Genomic DNA, 21889 nt, shown 5'->3' on the forward strand with positions numbered 1-21889 from the left:
GAGATAGAACTATTCAAATAGAAATCTCATTTCAGATCTTTCCTAACAGTTTCTCAAATTTTGGCTTTGTTCATTCCTTCACTCGCCATTCCACTTTCCATCCCTGGGAATCTCTCATTTTCTTTTCTATTAAAGTTTCCTTTCCCCTGTCTTTTGTTACTCTTTTTGTCTTCATCTTGTCAAGGGCATTTCTACAGTTTTCCTCCATAATAATCAATGAATACTTGTGATCAGTTATTTTCAATGTTCAGTGAAAAGAAAAGGGCTAAGTGAAGTTGGAAGGACATGCCACTTATAAGATCAAGATAGAAAGAACTCTCCCATAGAAGATCAATATCACAGTCTCCCAGAATGAGCTGATAAATCCAGTTAGGCAACAAGAAGGGCATGCAAGAAGTGCTTTTCTTATCAGAGTTGAAAATGCGAAAATGTCATTTAAGGCAAGAATACTTACGCACTACATTCAGGTTACAGGAAGTCTTGAAATCCTTAGCATCGCAAGTGTATGTTTTAATATCTTCTGGAGTACAGTTATGTATAATAAGTTTTCTAACTCTGCCATCAGCAACAATTTCATACTTCTTGCTTTTAAGGATTTCAGTTCCATTTTTGAACCATTTCACCTTAGCATTTTCTCTGGATACTTCACATTCCAATACTGCAGTGGCTTCTTCTTCGACCGTCTGGTCCTCAAGAGGTTTAGTGAACTCAACTGGGGGTTCTGAAAGAATCATACTAATTAGTGATGGACATTCTCTTTGCCTCTCTGTACATTCATCCCTTCAATATATTCTTCAAGCCTTTGTCAGCTTAAATAATTCTTTACTTGTTTTGAGCTCATTTTGGATATACTTGTTCAAACTTTTTATTCACCAATGGTGCTAACATCTTTTCAAAACCTCCTATCACTAGGAAAATATATCATGAATAAGAAATATTAAGGAAAACAGCAAAACTATGTTCATTAGAGCCAATTGTCCATCTTTATGCATCTTCTTGGGGCTCCTTAAGTCTTTCAACTGGAAAAGGTAGTAGCAAGCATAGGGAGAGAGAGGATGGGGAACAAATTAGTCAGTTTGATAACTTTAGCAGTTGTTTGGTAGAACAGTGATGACTAAAATAAAATCTTAGTTACCACTGTAACATTTGATATAACAATGACAACTGATAGAGTTGGCTGTATGGGAAACAGGTATCCATTATTAGTCAGCTTACCTTTTACAAAGAGATTGGCTTGTGTTTTGAAATCTTTTGCAGTTAGTTGTACTTCCCCAGCATCTGTTAACTTCACATCCCTCAAGGTAAGTGTGTGAACTCTTCCTTCTGAGCGTGTGACAACCTAATAAATTACATTTTTAAAAGTATAGTTAAAGAATATATGGAGCAGTGATGCTAATTTTGGAATCTATGTATGCTCAATTAGTTTATAACTTTTAAAATAATACCTTCCAGGTTATATATCTCATTTCAATGAGACTCATGTAAGACTTTAAAACTTTCATTCAGGTTGAACAGTCATGAGTTTTAGATAAAATAAATGTTTTTATGCTGAGTTATCTACATCATTTCAATTCCGTGCATTTAAGATGTAGTGTGAGGGCTGCAGTTTGGGCACTCTGTCTCTAAAGGGTTCACCATCATTGCCCTAATCAATTCATACAAAGGCTAATGCAATAGCCTCCTGGTCAGCCTCCTTGTCTTAAGTATTTCCCCACTCCCGTCATCCTCCAATCAATTATAAAGTGATTTTCCTGGAGCATAGATATGTCTATGATATCCCCTCAACAAGGATCAATTGTAAAATACTTTGGCTATGTTTTTTTTATAATTTTTTCCTTCTGTCTTGGAATCAATTCCAAGTATCAGTTCCAAGGCAGATGAATGGTAAGGGCTAGGCAGTGTGGGTTAAGTGACTTTCTAGGAAGTCTGTGAGGCTAGATTTGAACCCAGGACCTCCTGTCTCCAGACCTGGTGCTCTGTCCACTAAGCAACCTAGTTGCCCTTTTGTTTGACTTTTGAAGCTAATCATAGCTTGGCCCCTTCCTATCATTCAAGGGTTTTTTGGTTTATTTTTTACACATTTTATTGCTCTCCATATTCTATTCCCTGCACAAGACATTCCATCTCTGGACTCTCTGCCTTGTCATTCATTGGCTGTCCCTCATGCTGGAATGCTCTCCCTCCTTATCTCTGCCTTCTAGTTTCCCTGGCTTCTTTCAAGCCTCAGCTCAAATCTCACTTTCTAAAAGAATCCTTTCCTGGTCCCCTTCATACTAGTGCCTTCTCTTTGAGATTACTCCCAGACCTCCCCACTTTTATCTTATTCATACTTAGTTATCTGTATGCCACATACCCCATTAGACTGTGAATACCTCAAGAACAGGGACTTTTTTTTTGCCTTTAATTTATCATAACTTAGAACAATGTCTAGAACATAGCAGACATTTAATACACACTAGTTGACTTGACTTGTCTTGAGAAAGCAGTATCTAAGTATACTTAGGCATTAACTAATGACAAAGCAGACATGGTTAGAGAACATATTTTTGTAGTGATCCCAACATAAATCTCAAAAATTAATACCTGGTATGTGGAATATGACTATTTTTGAAGAAGCTACATTTATAATCAAATTACAGATAGTAGATATCTCCCTTTAATATATTTTTCAGTGTAAGTTTCTTCAGTATTGTAGTTGTATTTTCTCTACATCTGCAAATACCTTATACTGTCAAGCATTCTGTACATAAGTTTGTACATAATACATAGTAAGTTTGCAGCAAACTGGAAGATATTAAAGGATGCATTCTTGAGGCCCTTGTCTTGAGGGGGTGGCCAATGAATAGGAGGCATTCATTAAAATTATATTAGATATGAGATTCTAAAATTTATATATGCACATATATTCTAAAGATATATATATACATACAGATATATATCAGTATAGATTTTATGGTGAACTATTTATATGTTATAGTGAAAAATTATTCTATTCTATTGCTTAAATTGCTATTCTATTCTATATTATTGCTTAAATCTTAGTACTAAAAAGCTGTTTTACATGGTAATTATCACCATAATGAGCACTAATATTTCTCCTTGAAACTATCTGATACAGACTTAAATCTCATTGCTTGACAATGACTATGGGCTACAGGAAATCAGAAGATATTTTGTTATAGTAAGCCTTCTCTCTCTTTCTTTTTCTCATAATTTATATTCCCTTGCTGATAATCTTTTTAAAAGATCCATAAGTATAGATAAAAGAGATAAAAATGAGTAATCAAATAGAAACAAGTGATTGTGAGAAGAATCCATTTAAAGGAAGCAAATCTAGAATGTAACACAATTTCTTTACTTCTAAATACTATAAGCATTTCTATTTTTTAAAAAAATCTATAAAGCAATTTAAAAGCAAATCTACAGAGGCTGGAAAAGCAGAATAAAGGATTTTAAATTCCCACATGGAGAGAGACACAAAGGGGCCAAGTAGGATTAGTGTCAGGTAACACCCCTTCTGGTCACTGCACCAAGTTTAATACAAGTTAGTGTTCTTCAAAGTCAGTCAAGTGTTCAATTAAAGATATCTTAATCATTAAGGTTTTTAATATTATATATTCTAGGCTTGTTCTTTTAATATTAGCACTAATAAGCCAAGATATTGATTTAAGCTTTTCTTTACAAAGTCCTTTTTCATTTGGTAAAAAGATACTCTGAGCCAAAGAATGGACATTTTTCCTTAAAATAGGATTCTCCTAACCAAATCAATGAAAAGGCTGGCAGGGATCATGAGTTTATCAAAGCCATTCTTTTGCTTTTAGGCGTGGCTATAATTAGACCATCCCTGACACAAAAAATCTCTTATTTTTCAAGAACTCTACAATCACCCATTCCAATGTTTAATAAGCTTCACCATAAGGAAATTCTTTCCTTGTAGGCAACTTAAATCCCTCATGCTGTAACCAAATCCGATTCTATCTTATATGATCCTTGATGGAAAAAGGGAACAACTGGTGTCCACCTGATGTGGAAGTGACCTTTCTATTCTTATATGCTTCTTCTTTGGAGAAATAATCCTGGTTTTTAAAACTATTCTTCATAAGTTGTTTTCCTATTTCTTAAATTATTTTGGGGGGACTTCTTCTCTGAACAATAACTTTCTTTAATTTTATTACTTTAGGCAATCAAAATGAAGTCTGATTTAAATTAAAGCTATACTTTATAATGTTTTTGAAATGCTGAAAAATCTGTGGACAATGTGCTGCACATTATGCCACAGCTGCCCTGGATATGTTTTTGTGAATTGCTTTCTTCTAACAGTTATACAAAATACAATGAATGAAGAAATTATTGAAAAAGTTGTGCTTTTCAGTGTTTTTTTTTGTCAAATAGTTTAGGAATTTTAAAAGAATTGCCAGGACAATCACATTAATTTTTCACTTCCCCTTGCATGTATAGACATCAGATATACAAAGGCTAGAGACTACTACTAATACCCCCAAAACTGACAGTTCATCAAAATTTCTTAATATTTTGATAACAGTAGAGTGTATCTCTTTATACATCTGGACAACTGGAAACTAATTTAATTTTGCTAATATCATCAAATGATCTTTTAGTACCAGATTTGCATTCCAGGCTTCTCACAGTGCTAAGCACTTGAGAGTTAAAAATAGCTTCAGAGAAACACTAGAAGAGCAAATCTGCCCAGAAGTTATCGCTACCACTTGATCAATTGCCTGAAATGGAATGTCAAGCCTCTTAATCCCCTTATATGCAGAATACAAGATGGCATGAAAAGAATCAGGAAATCACTAAACTCAGTATATATTACTAAACAAATTGTCTAGGCAGAGAGAATTAATTGTCTTTTTTTTCCCGAAGAGTCAAGCAAATCATAAGTTGTGAAATTTCTAATTCCCTCCATACACAGACTTTGCCATAAATATTTTTATGCAAATGTAGTCAAAAGTGACTTGGTAGAAACCAGTAACAAACAAGAGTTTGTTGGAACTGGCAGTTGAAAGGCATAGAAAATACACAGATAAAAGGTTTAAAGAGATTATAAAGAAGAAAGAAGGGAGCAATAACTCAAGAGGAGCAGAATATTGGAAAATGAAGAAAGAAAAGAGACAAGAAGAATGTTGGAAAGGAAAAAAAGAAAAGGAGATAACAGTCTCCAACAATAAGAATTTTTACCTTCTCACTAGGCTCTAGCTTCTTTCCTTGTAGGTACCACTCCACTGGGATATCCTCATAAGACAGCTCACAATCAAAAGTTGCTGTTTCACCTGCAGTCACTGTTACATCCTTTAGAGGCCTCAGTAGTCCAATCACTCGAGCTTTGGAAGAAAATATCAATGTCTTTGAACTATTCATTTTTTTTTCAAGAGGGAAAAAACTCATCACTAATTCCTTAATTATTCATCTACATGGTGGCGTTCTTCAGTCAAGAAAACACCATAATGCTGTAGCTATTTACACTTAAGAGAACATAGTGACCAAGGATTCAGCAGAGGGAAGGTTTGGTCACTGGAGAGCCTCTATTTGTAGGGCCCCTTTCTTTATGAAGACAAAGTCAGCAAGAAATCTGCACTGCATCTGTCTCTCTGCCAAGCTCTGAGTTGCTCTTGCTACATAAGGTATGTGGCTTCCAAAATAACTACGAATGGGATTGGAAGAAGACAAGTGGCCTACAACCATGTGGTCTGTCCTTGTCCATCAGACTCTTAGCACCTTCCAAAGATGTCAGATGTTAATCTACCCTCCAATCCTGGTCTGAAATGCCAACATAGCAAAACGTTTCTTTGGAAAAGTTCTACTTCAACTTGCCATGTAAAATATAAAGAAACTTAGGAATATTTAAATTGTCATTCTGTATTGAATTCTATGGTTCTGCATGAGTTATTAATGATGAGGACATAGACTAATTGTCTTACTACACAAAGGATATATTGAGAACCAGTTAAAAAAAATTAAGCAACAACAATAGGGGAAGCTGAACTAGACTCTTCCCCAAATGGCAAATATATAAGTAGAACAAGTGCATTTATTAAATGATTTCCTTTAAATGCCTGCCTCTCCTAAAATTTATGATTCAACAAATTTCACATTTTCTACCAAGGCTCTTACTTCTCTCAAGAAGATTAACACATTGTTCTCACTTGGGTAGCATATACACCAAGATTAAAATGTGCCACTTACGTTTAACTCGAAGATGAGCACTAGATTTGACATTGGCAGCTTGGAAATCCACCCCACCAGTTTGATCCAGCCGGCAATTATGAAGAATGAGGAAGTGCATTTTGCCTTCTTCCTTAATTTCACAATCCTACAAGGAAAGGAAACAAATTCAAATTTGTTTGGAATTTCCTCAAGGCTTATGTCTATAAATGCTACCAATAAATGATGAGTTGAAATTATTCTTTACATTGAGAATATAGCATTTGTCTGAATCTTATTATAAGAATTTTCAGATAATTCACTGTATTATAAATCCCATATATCATGTTGGCTCAAAAATTAAGTGTAGAATTATTTTCTTTAATAATCTGGACATTAAATGTTGAAGTTGTGCAATTCTAATAACACTCAGTGATGAAGTGGATAGAGCAATGGGTTTGAAGTCAGGCAGACCTGAATCCAAATACAGCTTTAGATATCTTACTAGCTATTAGACATTGAACAATTACTTGGCTATTGTTGCCTCAGTTTCCTCAACTGCAAAACGGGGATAATATCTACTTCTCCAGGTTGTGGGGATCAAATGAGATATTTAGAAAGTGCTTAGCATAGTGCCTAACACATTGAAGATGCCATATAAATGCTAACATTCATCATCATCATCAGAGGTAGCCAGTGATGCACTCTGTCATATAGTAGCAAATACAGACTTTGGTTATGAAAGCTATTCTTCACTGCCTTTTCCACGTGATGTTATCTCAAGCAAGCATCATTTAGACTAGAATTGCTAAGTCCAGAAGTCGATTTTATTAAAAAAAACTGCTGTCATTTTCAACGAGGCTTCAAACATGTTAAATATATTTCTCACCAGTTATGGAAAATATGAAATTTTAAAGTTGAAAAATAAGCTAGAATAAGGTGAAAAAAATATCCCCAACTTGACATGGCTATGTGTACCAATCCTTCGTTCATAAACTCAGGTCAGCTTCTCTGACTCAAAATTTAGTAAGGAAACTAATCTCTTGTCATTTTAAACTCCCTGCCCTGTAACTTTTCTCCAGTCTCCTCCTTGCTTCACTCAGCTTCTCAGTGTGGTGTTGACAAGTTCAAAAATATTCTTACAGGTGTTTGGAGCAGCGGCTCCCCTTTCAGTTTCCAGTTGGCATGGATGTCCTCCTCAGAGATTTCAGTTTCAAAGCGAGCAGTCTCTGTTTCTATCACCTCCACACTGTACAGAGGACGTACCAACTTAATTTCCCGATCTATAAAAGTTAAGGGTCAACAAATGTAATGAGCTGTTAGCCATAAGAAGCAAATTGAAAATACGGGAGGAAAACTCAATGAACATGATCTCACCTTCAATGTCAAGTTTGGCAGAGGTCTTATCAGTCCCACAGTCACAGGTGTACTGGCCAATATCTGATTTCAGGGCTTTCTTTAATATTAACATTCTCTTCTTGCCATCTGCCTTGATGACAACATTTTTAGATGGAGTTATTTCCTTTCCATCCTTAAACCATTTCACAGGTGCATCTGCCTTGCTGATTTCACACTGCAGAACTACTTCATCTTTCTCCACTCCAGTATAATCTTGAAGTTTTCCAGTAAAATATGGATCGCCCTCTGTAAATAAAGTACAAGCAAAATTTTACTATTAACTGTTTAGAAAAATAAGTGTCCTACTGAAAATCTCAAATAGAGTTCATAGAAGTAAGGCTTTTTAAATTAAGGAAATAGTAAATTACCCAAGCTCTTTTACATATTCATATGTAAAGGATAATTTTAAAATTTGGAAAGGCAATAAATGATTTGAATGTATGAAGACTGAACTAATTTATTAAAGGATTTATAGTAATATCTATTTGGAAAAGTAATACCAGACATCTTTTTGCTTCTAACTTCTTGGCTGGTCTATTTAGAAACAGAGTTGGAAAGCATCTTATATAGTCATTTATAACTAAGCATTAATCGTTAACATTTCCCACAAATGGTCATCCTTTTTACTGTAAATAAAGCTGAAATGTGACTCTGAAAATCCCATCTCTTCATTATGTCTGCTCTCTTTAGCCAAGTGGAACAAATAAAATTCCTGATCCACAGGATAACCTTCTTTCCCCTAAATTTTGATTTACTCAGGATTGGAAGGGGAAGAAAGGGAATAAACATTGATAAAACATGTACCAGACACTTTTTGAAAGTGCTTTAAACTATCTCATCAGCTCCTCATTGCATCTCTGCAAAGTAGGTACTATTATTAGTCCCATTTTTCAGGTTGAAAATCTTAGGTAAACAGAGGTTAAATGGTTTGCTCTGAGTCACACAGTGTTTGGGTTTGGATCTGAACTCAGGTCTTTCTAGGCTTGCTACTCTGTCCACTATACCATCTAGCTACCACTGATCCAAAGTACCTATACATGATCCTCATTACATGGTTTTATATTCTCATGATAGTTTCCATAGCCTTCCTTATAAATCTTAAGTGAGTTAAAGAGAATTACATTTTACCTAATTATACCAGGATTCTAGTTTCTAATGTTCAGAATAATATTCTAGTCTACTTCTGTTGTCTAATACTTGCTTTGCAATCACTGATTGGTATTAAACTCAGAGGTGGGATGAGGCAAAAGAATAAATTATTAGGTTTATTAGCACTTTTTTGTATTATGTCAAACTAAAAAATTCTCTGAAAATGCATTGCTAGCAGGTAAGTGGTATTTTAATTCCTCATTAAAAGATGGTATAACTCAGCACAATTATTGCTAGATTATAATTCTGATTTCAACTGGACATTTTACTTTTTTGGGCAAGATACTTTATTATGAAATACTTTAATTTTTCAGATGAAAAATATTTTGGAAAAAAAGGAACTCAACCACCCCCCAAAACTTATAATTTAAGAAATGTAACAAAAACAGACTTTTACCAGCCACTTACCAAGCACAGTAAGTTTGGCTTCAGAAGTTATCCCCATAGCTTCCACTTTGATTTGGGATGTGTCATCAATAGTGAGGTCTTTGAATGTGATGGAATGAGTCTTGCCTTCATCATGCATTGAAACCAACTTGCTGGTATGCAGTCGTTGGTCATTTTTGAACCAGCTAACTGGGATGTTGTCATGGGATAGTTCCACAGTAAACACAGCACTTTCCCGTTCCTTGGCTGTCACATCCTTGAGAGGAGTGAGGAATTTGAGACGAATTCCTAAAACAGAAAGCAAAAAAAAAATATTTATTCTAACACAGGGAAATACCTTATTCCCTGTAATATATTACTATTATTATTAAAACCTTTATATTCTCTTAGAATCACTACTGTGTATTGGTTCCAAGACAAAAAAGTGGTAATGGCTAGGCAATGGAGTTTAAGTGTCTTGCTCAGGGCCACACAGCTAGTAAGTATCTGAGTCCAGATTTGTATAATGTATTATAATAGAGAAAAACACTTAAAGGGAAATAAAAGCAAAAAAAAAAAGTTTCAAAAGCACCAGGTAAGAAAGACAAACCTTCAATGATCAGCTTGCCACTTGTTCGCTTGTCTTCTGCCTCAAACATATATTTTCCCTCATCTTCAAAAGCAGCTGACTTGATCACCATTGAGTGCCTGGTTCCATCCTTTATAAGTTCAACTTTGTCATCACTTGTGATTTCCTGAGTGCCTTTCAACCAGCGGAATGTTTTGGGCTCCCTGGATACCTCACACTCAAATTTGGCTTCATCTTTCTCAAAGACTTTGACGTCACTGAGTGGGGTAATGAAGATGAGCGGGAGTTCTATGACAAAAATTCAAAAGAGGTAAGGTCATCAATATGCTCTCATTCAGAGGCCCCATCCTATTCATGGGCTTACTAAGGACATTGAAGCCATCAATGCTAAGTTAACCATACCTTTCACTTTAAGATTAGCTGCAGATTTTGCATTGGCAGCCTGGAAGGAAACTTCTCCTGTCATATCTAATTGGCAGTTATAGAGGACTAAAACGTGTTTCTTTCCATCTTCAATGATTTCACAGTCCTGTCGGGGCAGGGATTTGGCGAGAAAGAGGAAAAGGCCAATTTTCATTAGTTGATGCTTGAGTCAAGCAAGAGAATTTTATTTGAGCATATCTTGTATCTAAGCAACCTGGCAAATTGTACTTTCCACCCTCCCCCCCCCCCTGCCCCCAAGTAATCTGGGCTTACTGGGGAAGCAGTCAGAGGTTCTCCTTTGAGTTTCCACTGGCCATGAACATCAGGTTCAGAAAGTTCAATTTCAAAGCGTGCTGTTTCTCCAACAAACACTTCTACTCCATATAGGGGTTTTTCCACTTTTATTAATCGAGCTGGAATGATAAAAATACAGTTTCATTAACCTGATCAAATCAGCTATAAGGTTCAGGTTATGTCAGATTTAGATTTCTCTGGAACTTACCCTCAACGTTAACATTGGCTTTTGTTACATCCGTCCCACAATCACAAGAATATTCTCCCTTATCTTTAAGCTCTGTCTTCTTGATTTTTAATATGCGTCGCAGGCCATCTGTCTTGATGGAGTATTTGGTGGAAGGGGTAATTTCTTCCCCATCTTTGAACCACTTTACAGGCACATCTTTGCTGACTTCACATTTGAGGACAATCTCATCTTTCTCAGTTCCGGTGTAATCATGTAACTTCACAGTGAAGTATGGATCAGCCTCTGTAAGAGACATTCAGAATGAAATAGGTTATATATAAATATACATATTGTGGAAAGGAAACAAGACTGACAGTTTTTCCCAATAAATATTACAATATACATGCACACACTCAAGAGAATCTATCCCCAAATGTCTTAAATATTCAGAATTTTTATAATTGAAAATCTTGGATCACAGAACAGTTAAAATCAGTTCATGTTACCTAAGACCTTTAGATGGGCAGTGGAATTCAAGTTCTTGACTTGAGCCTTTATCTGGGATATATCATCAAGTGTCACTTCTCTCATTTCTAACTTGTGAGTCTTGCCCTCTGAAGAGATGAGCACTGTTCTGCTTGTGTGGAGTTTGACATCATTTTTAAACCAGGTTACATGCATCTTTTCATGAGAGAGCTCACAGACAAAAGTAGCTGTTTCCCCTTCTTTCACGGTTTGGTCTTCCAGAGGTGACATGAATTTCAACCTTATACCTAAAATGTAAACATGAAGAATAAATGTCTGTACCCCTCAAAAATTTGATCCTTTACCTTGGAAAGCAAAGCAAAAAGAAAGTTAGATAGCATAGTGCCTAGCAGAAAGCCTTGCACATAATACATTCTCAACAAATACCACTGAATTAATGGACTCTTTTCTTGGCATTTTGTCTTATTTATCAAATATATCTCCAGGGGGAAAGTAATCATATAAAAATAAGGATAGTCTAATAATTATGCATAGCATGACTATAGTGTTCCTGGATAACTTTTTTAAACTGTGTAACACAAATCTTATGATTTTCAGACCTCATAAGCACACATGTGTAGTCTGTTAACCTTATATGTAAGTAGCAACTTACCTTCCACAAATAACCTGGCTGAGGTCTTTTTGCCATCGACTTCAGCTGTGTAGACTCCCTCATCATCAAATTGAGAATCATTAATGACAAGAATGTGTTTCTTTCCATCTGCAATGATATCAAATTTATCACTGGCTTTGATGATATCAGGTCCTTTAGACCATATAACGTTTGCTTCTCTTGTAAGAGCACATTCAAATCTAGCCTGCCGTCTTTCTGGAACAGTAACATCCTTCAGGGGCACAGCAAAGTCAAGTTCAATTTCTGAAAAAAAAAAAACAAACAAAACAAAAAATGTAAAGAATTAATATTTCAGGAATATAGAGAAAGGTAGAATAAAGTATTCTCAGTGAAAGCTAAAAGTCTTGTACCTTTCACAGTCAAAATGGCAGCTGTAAATGCATTGAACGCCTGATAAGAGACTTCCCCTGCTTGGTCCAGTTTGACTTTGTGTAACGTTAGGAAACGTTTCCCTCCATCTGTTTTGATTTCACAAGTCTAGAAAAATGGCACAGTTTTGTTAGACCCTATATAAATAGCAGGACATTGCTAGAGAAATGGATAAAATGAAAATACACAGATTTTTAAAAAGGACCTAATAGAAAAACAAACTAAAATCACCTTTTATGCAAAATCACTATTATGTGCAAACACCTTTATAAGCTTATATCAAACCACTGCCTATCTTTGAAATTTTAGTGGTTTGATGGGACTTAATTATTAATGTTCCAGGTGATTATTTAGGTTGATGCAGAAGTAATAACATAATTTAAAATATTATTAATCAAAATATATACTGTGTAGTCATTTAAACAACAAAAAGGATTGGAAAGGACCTCAAAGGACAAGTCCGATCTGTATATAAACTGGTTCAGTTATTCCCTCTGCAACATTCCCAACAAGCATTGGGGTAAAATAAGTAATGAATGGAACCTTTTTGAGGGCAAGAGCTGTTTTCATTTCTGTTTTTTCATTCTCAGGCATTAGTAGAAAAAAATAAAGGCTTGTTGAATTGAATCAGTGCCTTCCTTTTATATCAATGAACCAATCAATAAATATTAAGTGCCTATTATCTGGGAAGTCCTATACTAGGAGCTGCTGATACAAAGTTAGAAATTAAATAATCCCTGCCCTCAGAGAGATTATGTTTTAATGCAAGAAACTCTATATACAGAATGTATTTTTTAAAATTCAGTTATTTTGGGGAAGAAAGGCACTTTGGGGATCAGGAGAGGCTTAATGTAGAAAGTGGTAGATGGCTTCCATCTAGAAAGAAGCAAGGGATTCTGAGATGCAGAGGTAATAAGTAAGCGAATTTCAGGCATCAGAATAAATTGGTGCAAAGATGTGCCAATGCAAAAAAAAAAAAGTGGCTGGGGCCCCATCCACTTGCAGCAGTAAGTAGACTGGTGTATGTAAAGAGAAATAATGTATACAAAGACTGGAAAAAGAGGAGGGGGCCAGGTGATGAAGAGCTCCAATATATAGAGGAGTTTACCTTTGATCCTAGAGGCAATACAGGACAGAATCACTGGATTTACCACATAGAGTAGTGTCATGATCAGAACTCTGAATGCAGTAGCTAGGGGGCACAATGGATAAAGTTTGGGGCCTGATGCCAGGAAGACCTAAGTTCAAATCCAGCCTCAGACACTTAGTGGCTACATGACTCAAGACAAGTCATTTAAACTATCTGCCTGAGTATCCTCATAGTGTTTTGAGGATCAAGTGAAATTATCTCAACAAAGTGCTTGCAAACCTTTTAAAGTACTATGTAAACACACAGTATTATCATAACCATTAAATTATAATAACAGTAATGAAATCACTTTGGTAGTTATGTGGAAGATGTATTAAAATGGGTAGAGGCTTGAGGTAGGGTGAAACTATTACAAAAGAAGTTCTAAAGGGCCTGAATGTAGGTGGTCATTGTATGAGTGGAGAGATGGATGGATGCACAGGGGAGATACAATGGGGAATAGGGGAATAAAAATAACAAGGTGGCCAGCTGAGTGGATAGATGAAGTGAGTGTGGGAAGTCAAGGATAATGTGGAAGGACAGGAATAGGGAAAGTCAGTGGAGGAGGTTGGGTTAGCAAGGAAGATGAGTTCTGTTCTGGACACACTGAGTGAGATGCTGACAGGCTATCCAATTTGAAAGGCAGGCAATCAATGATGCAGGAATGGAGCTCAAGAAAGAGAGTAGGGCCAGGGATACAGATATGGAGAGCCATCTGCAGAGATGATCATTAAAGCTGTGGGAGCTGATGAGGTCACCAAGTGGAAGCATGGGAAGAAAAGAGAAGGAGATCCAGGACAAAAGCTTTGGGTAGACCCGTAGTGAACAGGCATGATTCAGTAAAGGACTCTGAGCAGCATCAGACAGGTCAGTCACAGAACTAGGGGAGGGCAGTGGCAAGAATTTTCATGCTCTTGTTATCTCATTTGATCCTAGAAACAAGCCTGCCAGACATAGCAGGTGTTACTTTGTCCTTGCCTCCCGTCTTAAAATGTCTGCCATGTCCATTTATAAAGATGAAGAAATTGAAAGCCAGGCCTTAAACAATTGACTAGAGGGGACCACCATCCTACCATTTATCTGGCAGGGCAGTTAGTGGGTGGCAGAGCCAGGCAAACCGAGGCCTTCCAACTCCAAGACTAGTTAATACTCTCTCCATTGCATCACACTGCTTTTCATGTACTATCCTCCTGCTGTAAGCAACTTTTTTTTAAACCTTTACCTTACATCTTAGAACCAAGACTGTGTATTGGCTCCAAGGCAGAAAAGTAGGAAGGTCTAGGCAATGGGGGTTAAGTGACTTGCCCAGAGTCATGCAGCTAGGAAGGAACTTGTATCCTGTCTCAATCCAGAGTCACCTAGCTGTTCCCTTGAAACACATTTTTAATTTTGGAATTACTCACAGGAGAAGGTCTCAGAACTTCTCCTTTCAGCTTCCATTCTCCAGGAACGTCTGGTTCTGAAATTTCTGCATCGAAGCTTGCACTTTCTTTCTCATAAACTGTCACATCCTCTATTGGTTTTAGTAGATCAACTTCACGATCTGGAATGAGTAGGGGTGAAACCCATAATATTTTGGATGAAAACATTCTTCATTTTACTGTATTTAATTGATTCATGCTGTAGAAAGGGGCATTTTATAAAAAAATATTCATACCTCCAAGTGTCAGCTTTGCAGGGTATCTTTTCCCTTCAATTTCTATGGCATATTCATCAATATCTTCTGGCATCGCATTCTTGATTTTGAGGTAAAGATGATTTCCATCTTTCAGAATCTCAGTCTTTTCAGTTGGTTCCATAGGAATTTCATCATATCCTTTGAACCACTTAAAGTTTGGGGTATCTTTTGCTATGTCACAGGTGAAAATAGCTGTACCCTTGGGTTTCACATGCTGGTCTCTTATGGGCTTTACCAACCATTCCCGTATGATTTCTGCATTCAAAAGGAATTGGAAAAAAATGAGTATGGAAACAACTGAATAAGTAGCCTCACTGGCAATTACTTTAAAGTAAATTGAATATCTATTAAAGCATTTGCTAATTTCACATTATTATGATCTACTAACTGATATTATGCAAACAGAAACAAATGCAGACATGATTTAGGATGATACAAATAGATGAAAAGCACATGTGAAGGTAAAGACTTCAGCACTTTCTAGATACAAATATCATACATGACTATTAAAATGCTGGTGGGGGCAAGGATAAAGCAATGTTTTGCTATGTCTGAGTAAGAGAGAAGGGAAGAGAATATTTATATAATACCTACTATGTGCTAGGCATAATGCTAAGTGCCTTTATAAATATGATGTGTTAGGCATGAAGTTAGGAAGACTCATCTTCATGAGTTCAAATCCAGCCTCAGACACTTACTAGTTGTGATGATCCTGGGCAAGTCATTTAAACCTGTTTGCTTCAGTTTCCTCATCTGTAAAATGAGCTGGAGAGGGAAATGGCAAACTACTCCAGGATCTTTGTCAAGAAAACCCCTTGGGGTCAGGACACAACTGAAAATGACTGAACATTTTCTTTGATGTTCACAACAATCCAGGGGGGTTGGTACTATTATTCCCAGTTTACAGTTTGGAAAGTTTAGGTTGAGTGACTTGTTCAAGATAGCATAGCCAGTAAGTATCTAAGGCAAGACTCTAATTCCTCTGTCCACTGTCCACTAGCTGCCTCAGGGGAATGGAGAAGGCATGATTTGATATGTTGCATAGCTGAATTTGTGGCATATTTAGGTGCTTTAAATATAAAGACAAATTTTAATGTGTATCTTAATAATTTTAGTGGTATTTTAACTGCATTGAAGATATCTTTATTAGGAGGGTAAAGAAATCTTTTGTAGGAATGGAATATGAATATGATATTTAGACTTAATTCTTCATTCCAGGCCCAGCTTTCTATACACTGAGTCACCTAGCTGCCCCACTCTTTCACTCTCACTCCAAGATGGATGAAAGAAAAAAAAACCCAAGCAGTACTGACCTACTACATTTACACAAGATGAACACTCTAGATTGTTGGCATTTTCCACTGTGACGGTGTAGGTTCCAGCATCGAAATCATCTGCGTCATTAATTGTGAGGGCACGAAGCAAACCAATGACACTTGGTACAATTTTGCCAGGTTTCTCCACAATGATCTTTCCATCCTTCCTCCAGACCACATCTCGCTCTTTGTTTAATTCACAGCTCAAGTATAATGGTTGCGTTTTAACCACAGTGACCTCTTCTTCTAGTGTTTTTACAAAACGGACTGGAAGTTCTGTGGAAGAAAGTTTAAATATTATTCTCCATTGCATTTCACTAAATTAGAAGTATGAAATCGCTCTATATAGTCAGTCAGTCAGCTAGCATCGATAAAGCTTCTCTGTGTTAGGCACCGTACTAAACACCAGATAAAAAGAGAGCAAAAAGCAATCCTTGATACGCAATGATGATGATCACTACTACTACTATTACCACCACCACCACCACCACCACTACAATTTCTATACTACTATATGTCACCGCCTACTACTACGACTTCTGCTGCTGCTACTGTTACTAAATAGAACTGCTATTATTATTACCACTACTATACTACTACTTCTGACTAGCATTTATATAGCACCCACTATGTAGCAGGTACTATGGTAATATTTTCACGTTTCATCTTCTCAGTAGTCCAGGGAGGTGGGTATTAGTAGTGCTCCTACTTTATAGATGGGGGAACCGAGACAAGCAGAAGTTAAGTGACTTCTTCAAAGTCACCTAGTTATTAAGTGTAAGAGGCTGCATTTGAACTCAGGTCATCTTGACTCTAGGACCCTAGATACTCTTTAGGAATACATTGTCTAATCAGGGAGATGACATGCAAATAATTATGTACAAATAAAATATATACAGGATAAATTAAAGATAATCTCAGAGGAAAGGTACCATAATTAAAGGAAGACTGAGAAAGTCTTCTTGCATTATTATTATAGTTATGTATTTGTGCATATCTATTATATATTCAATAATATGTATAATTCACATAAAATTTCAAATCCTTCAGAAATAGTAATCATATTGCTTATAATTATACGTTAAAGTAGCCACCAAGCTATCAGGAGAAGCTGAATTTAAAGAATTTGAGAAATGTTTGTGATTACCTTCAACAACCAGTTTTGCTGTGGAGGTCTTTTCTTTATTTCCCAAACGCAAAACACAAGTGTATTCACCAGCATCCGAAAGCTGGACATCAATGATATGCAGCTTTCTGTCTTTACCATCTGCAATGAACCTGTGCTTGGGGCTCTCACGGATATTGTTCCCATCCTTCATCCAGGTCGTGATGGCAGTGGAGGGGGAAACAAGACATTCAAAGATGGCAGAAGAACCAACAGATTCTGCTTCTGTCAGGACAATGTCTTTGATTTCTTTCACAAATTTCAGGGGCACTGCTTTCAGTTGGTAGGTGAAAGGGGCTTCATCAGGAGGTTTCTCGCCCCCGCTTCCTGGTCTCAGCTTTTTCTTTTCCATTTCTACTGGAGAAGGAGTCTTTTTGGCTACACCTGATGGAGAAGAATACAAAGAAAATTATTTTAACTTGTAGATTTGTATTTGTATGACTGGTTAGGATACTTAAGCTATATATAACCAAGATTTTATTTATAATATAACCCCTGTTGTCCTGTTAAGAAAAATGGTGATAAAACAGCAAAAAGGATGAGAAAAGAAATTTCAAAGCTAACCAAGTAAAAGTTCACCTTCAATTTATATTGCCTACCTTCCAGTTGGAAGGATCATGTGATAATAAAAGATACCAGAAGAAACAAAGGCTAATAAAATATCTGATTATTTTATCTGTCATATATAAATATCATGAATAAAATGTGCATAAGTGCTTTTATATATTTATTACACTGAAGATTTGCAAGACCACATATCTAATATTGGTTTTCCTAAGATGTTCACCTTTCCCAAAAGACATATTTTAAAATCCTGTATATTATATAGAGTTCTGTGATTAATAGATTCAGATTCCTAAGTGGTCTCACCACATGTTAGCCATAATGAGCATGAATAACTAACCCTCATCTTTGAGTATAAAGCTGAGGAATTTTTAATAGAAATCAATACTAAAATACAATCAGAGACAAAATGTTTAGTCTTTTGGTTGGTTGGGTTGTTTTACCTTTGATGGGACCTTTAGGTTTGGCTGCTTCCTCTTTAGGTGCTTTGGCTTCTAAAATAAAAAGGAAAAAAATAGTTAGAGAAATCTTAAACTTCTTTTATGTTGGCAAAAAAAGACAAATAGCATGTTCTTTAATATATACATATATATATATATATTTACACCAAAAAGTACCTATCCAAATATTTATACAACTTATGGGTAGAATATTTTTAATGCTGCCAAGAAGTATATTCTGGGATCAATTTATCTAGCCAAAATATAAAAATTTGTATATTAATTAGAAGAAAAAAATGTAAAGCCTTGAACAAGGAAAAGATCATTTTACTCTGGATATTTTTCTTTCTACTCTCTTGGAAAATATTAGAGGTACTACAATGTATTGGATAGGAAACTGGCCTCAGAGTCAAGAAGACCTGTGTTCAAGTCCTACCTCTTACATCTATTAGTTATGTAATTCTGGGCAAGTCACTTAATTTCTCAGGGTTATAAACAACTCTATAAGACTATATTGTGCAAATGGCAGCTATGTGGCTCACTGGATAGAGCATCAAGCCTAGAGTCAGTAGCTCCTGGGTTCAAATTTGACCTCAGGCACTTTCTAGCTGTGTGACCCTGGTTAAGTTAAGTGTGTCCCTTAAGGCCATTTGCCTAGCTCTTGCCTTCTGTTTTAGAGTTGTTACTATGCCAGAAAGTAAGAGTTTTAAAAAAAGACTATGTGTTGTAGAAGAGATTGTGACCTCTACTCATTGAGAGTTCCTTACATCAATGAACTCATAGTTCTTAGTCCTTACTCTACTATTATGGAAGCCTTTTTTCTTTGTCTTGGGTGGGGAAAGTCAAATTGTGAACTATTGGCCATAAGAAAAAATTGTTTCTAAGAAATGCAAGTGGGTCTCAGGGAAAATTGTGCCTTAAAATTATTCAGTAAAAAGAGCACTGGGCTTAAATCTTTAGCTGTGGAGTTCAAGCTCAGTTTCTGCCACTTCTGGACAAGTCTCCACCTCATTTTCCTCTTCTGTCAAAACCAGGATTGGACTAGGTGATCCAAAGGTCTCTTCCAGCTCAAATACCACAAGCCACAGAATCATGCTAGAATAAGTTACCAATCTATTTTTGAGCAAAAATTAGCGAGTGTAATGAGAATATTTATGTTCTCATTTTGAGAAGGGAAATTGTTCTGAATGTCATCTTAGTGTACTTACAAAGGTCTAGTTATAAAGTTTTTTCACTAATAGTTTGATTTGCTTGAGAAAGGAGCTAAATCCTTGGAAATTTCTAAGAAGTCTGGGTAAGGAGGTAGAAAAAAATGCCTAAAATAGATGATTCCATCCCTCCTTCCCCTTCCTCATCCCTCCCCACCCCAGCCACCCCAGTGGCAGACCTCTGGAACAGCAAGTACATGAGCCATTCAGATACTTAGAGATTCCATTTCCTGTGCCAGGTCTAATAAAACCACATTCTGCCACATATCATGATATCATGAACCCTTTCTCTTTTCTATAATTCTGAAATTAAAAGCATCTTCTTCCTAAGTTGTACCATTCAAGTAAAGAGGCAAACTGCCAAGTTACCCATCAATGTCTTTATCTTGGACTAGCACTACAGATGGACAGTACCTGGGGCCTAGAATTTAGTAATAGGAGATGAGATCTAGCTGAAAAGCATTTGAGAAAATATTCAGTGCTTTTAATTACCCCTAACTACTCTATGCTACAAAAGCCAACCTCTTTAATATTGATATTCTTAAAGAAATGGTAATATGATGCAAAATCATGACACATTATTCATTAAAAACCAAACTAATAAGTAAACCCAAAAGATAATGGAAAGATATCTAATGGACATAAGTGCATTGCAGTGCATTAATACCAATGACTCATTCATGGGAAATGGCATCAAAGGCATTGGAAAGGACATGTATAACTGGAAAGGAAGTTTACATTGTCATGTAATGAGAATAAGAGATAACAGAGATGATACATGGGGTTCTTGAAATACAAAATGATCCCATGAATAAGATACTCTAGTCCAATGATCCTAGATCATTTAGTCCAATCTAGTTCACCTAGAACATTTGGAACATTTGGTGTAGCCTCTCTGGAGGATTAATTTATCAAAAAGGTTGGAATAAGAATAGATGCAGAGGAATTAAGCTCTCCATTGGAAGAGAAGACACTCATATGAATGAGATTGAGGCTCTATCAAGTATCAAAATGCTAAATTATCAACGCATTTTTCTAAAACATAATTCCTTCTCTCCCTACCATGCTAATACAAATCAAAATGAAGTAGAAATAATAATTGTTAATTTGAAGTTAGCAATCTCTATCATAAAAACTGTTTTGATGTTCTGGTTTAGAAAAAAGAGCAAATCTGGAAATAGGTTCAACCTTTAATTGTAACTAAACTATTAACAGGTGGAATCAAACTTATTTGGAGAAAAGACAATGGCAAATCTAGAAAGAAAAATTGAAATCATCTTAGAATATGTAAAATGACCTTTTAAATTAAGAGTCAGTGTATTTTTAAAAAGATAATTAGAAAGGGATTCTACTTCTAGTGTATTTTAATTGCATCAAAAAGAGCTCACACAAATATGTAATACTTTTCTGGCTATTCAAGTATAAAAATTGAGTTCAAAATCATATATTTTAAGTGAAGAAAATAAAATAAGTTGTATAAATAAAATGCATGACAATGAGGAACGCAACAAAATGTTTTTACTCAGTTTGCAAAATTTGCTATATCCTACTATTACTTGTTTTACTTTCTACTTTTTGTGCTTCTGTTTTTGCCTTTTTGTTGGATAGCTTATCATGCATCACCAGTGCAAATATATATGTTCAAGCTACATGAAATGTGGGACATCAATTTTTCAAGCAATGAAACAAAAAAGAATTGCAAGTTGCCAGAGGATAAAACTTAGCACACAGCAAAAAAAAAATGCCAAACTTAACTAAAAGCTCAATGCCTGGCTGCTCTGATGGCTAATGCCCAGATGGTCAAAGATATTTGAATGTGATTGAGACAATTCAATAGACAGATGAACATTGCTAAAAGACATGGACAAAACTGACAAATGAACACAAATGGATCAAAGGATGATCCTCTCCAAAACCCAAGCATGTAGGATGATCTCTTTGCATGAGTTTGGGTTAACCTTTCTCACCTCGCCTTTCATCAGACTTTCCTTTGGGTAGTTCGTATTCTTCCCATTCCCAAATATTTTCTGAAAGACCACCAGAATCTTCAGAAAGTTCAGCCAATTCCATGTCCCAGTTTATATCTTCTTCCTCCTCTGATACATCCTCTTCAGAACTAAAATCTTTTATAAGATCAAGGTCCTTTTTAAAAACTGTAGGCTCTTCTACAACGAAGAATTTATTTTCAAATATCTTTGCTTTAAGAGTTTTACTTTGTTCCTTTTCAATTTCAGGCATTTTTTGAAATACCAGAACATTTTCCTGTGCTTTCTGCCTCTCAACCATGGAAAAAGAGGAGGGAGCTGCCTTT

General features: G+C 35.9%; 1 protein-coding gene across 20 annotated transcripts in view; it reads right to left on the reverse strand.

Annotated features, from left to right (window-relative positions):
• The window catches only part of TTN (titin), a 327039-nt gene that overhangs the window by 102190 nt on the left and 202960 nt on the right, over positions 1 to 21889 (reverse strand). For all 20 annotated transcript variants that reach the window (XM_056794077.1, XM_056794076.1, XM_056794075.1 and 17 more), the window contains 19 exons: positions 18374 to 18424; positions 17349 to 17750; positions 16199 to 16477; positions 14865 to 15140; positions 14611 to 14750; positions 12060 to 12186; positions 11689 to 11952; positions 11057 to 11323; positions 10590 to 10853; positions 10361 to 10500; positions 10067 to 10193; positions 9686 to 9952; positions 9118 to 9384; positions 7540 to 7806; positions 7306 to 7445; positions 6205 to 6331; positions 5200 to 5342; positions 1216 to 1339; positions 455 to 721 (listed from right to left, as the gene is read on the reverse strand). In XM_056794077.1, coding sequence (XP_056650055.1) covers positions 455 to 721; positions 1216 to 1339; positions 5200 to 5342; positions 6205 to 6331; positions 7306 to 7445; positions 7540 to 7806; positions 9118 to 9384; positions 9686 to 9952; positions 10067 to 10193; positions 10361 to 10500; positions 10590 to 10853; positions 11057 to 11323; positions 11689 to 11952; positions 12060 to 12186; positions 14611 to 14750; positions 14865 to 15140; positions 16199 to 16477; positions 17349 to 17750; positions 18374 to 18424 — 3939 coding nt within the window. The remainder of the gene's footprint in view (positions 1 to 454; positions 722 to 1215; positions 1340 to 5199; positions 5343 to 6204; positions 6332 to 7305; positions 7446 to 7539; positions 7807 to 9117; positions 9385 to 9685; positions 9953 to 10066; positions 10194 to 10360; positions 10501 to 10589; positions 10854 to 11056; positions 11324 to 11688; positions 11953 to 12059; positions 12187 to 14610; positions 14751 to 14864; positions 15141 to 16198; positions 16478 to 17348; positions 17751 to 18373; positions 18425 to 21889) is intronic.

The sequence above is a fragment of the Monodelphis domestica genome, chromosome 4 (assembly GCF_027887165.1).
Source record: "Monodelphis domestica isolate mMonDom1 chromosome 4, mMonDom1.pri, whole genome shotgun sequence".
Lineage (NCBI taxonomy): Eukaryota > Metazoa > Chordata > Mammalia > Didelphimorphia > Didelphidae > Monodelphis > Monodelphis domestica.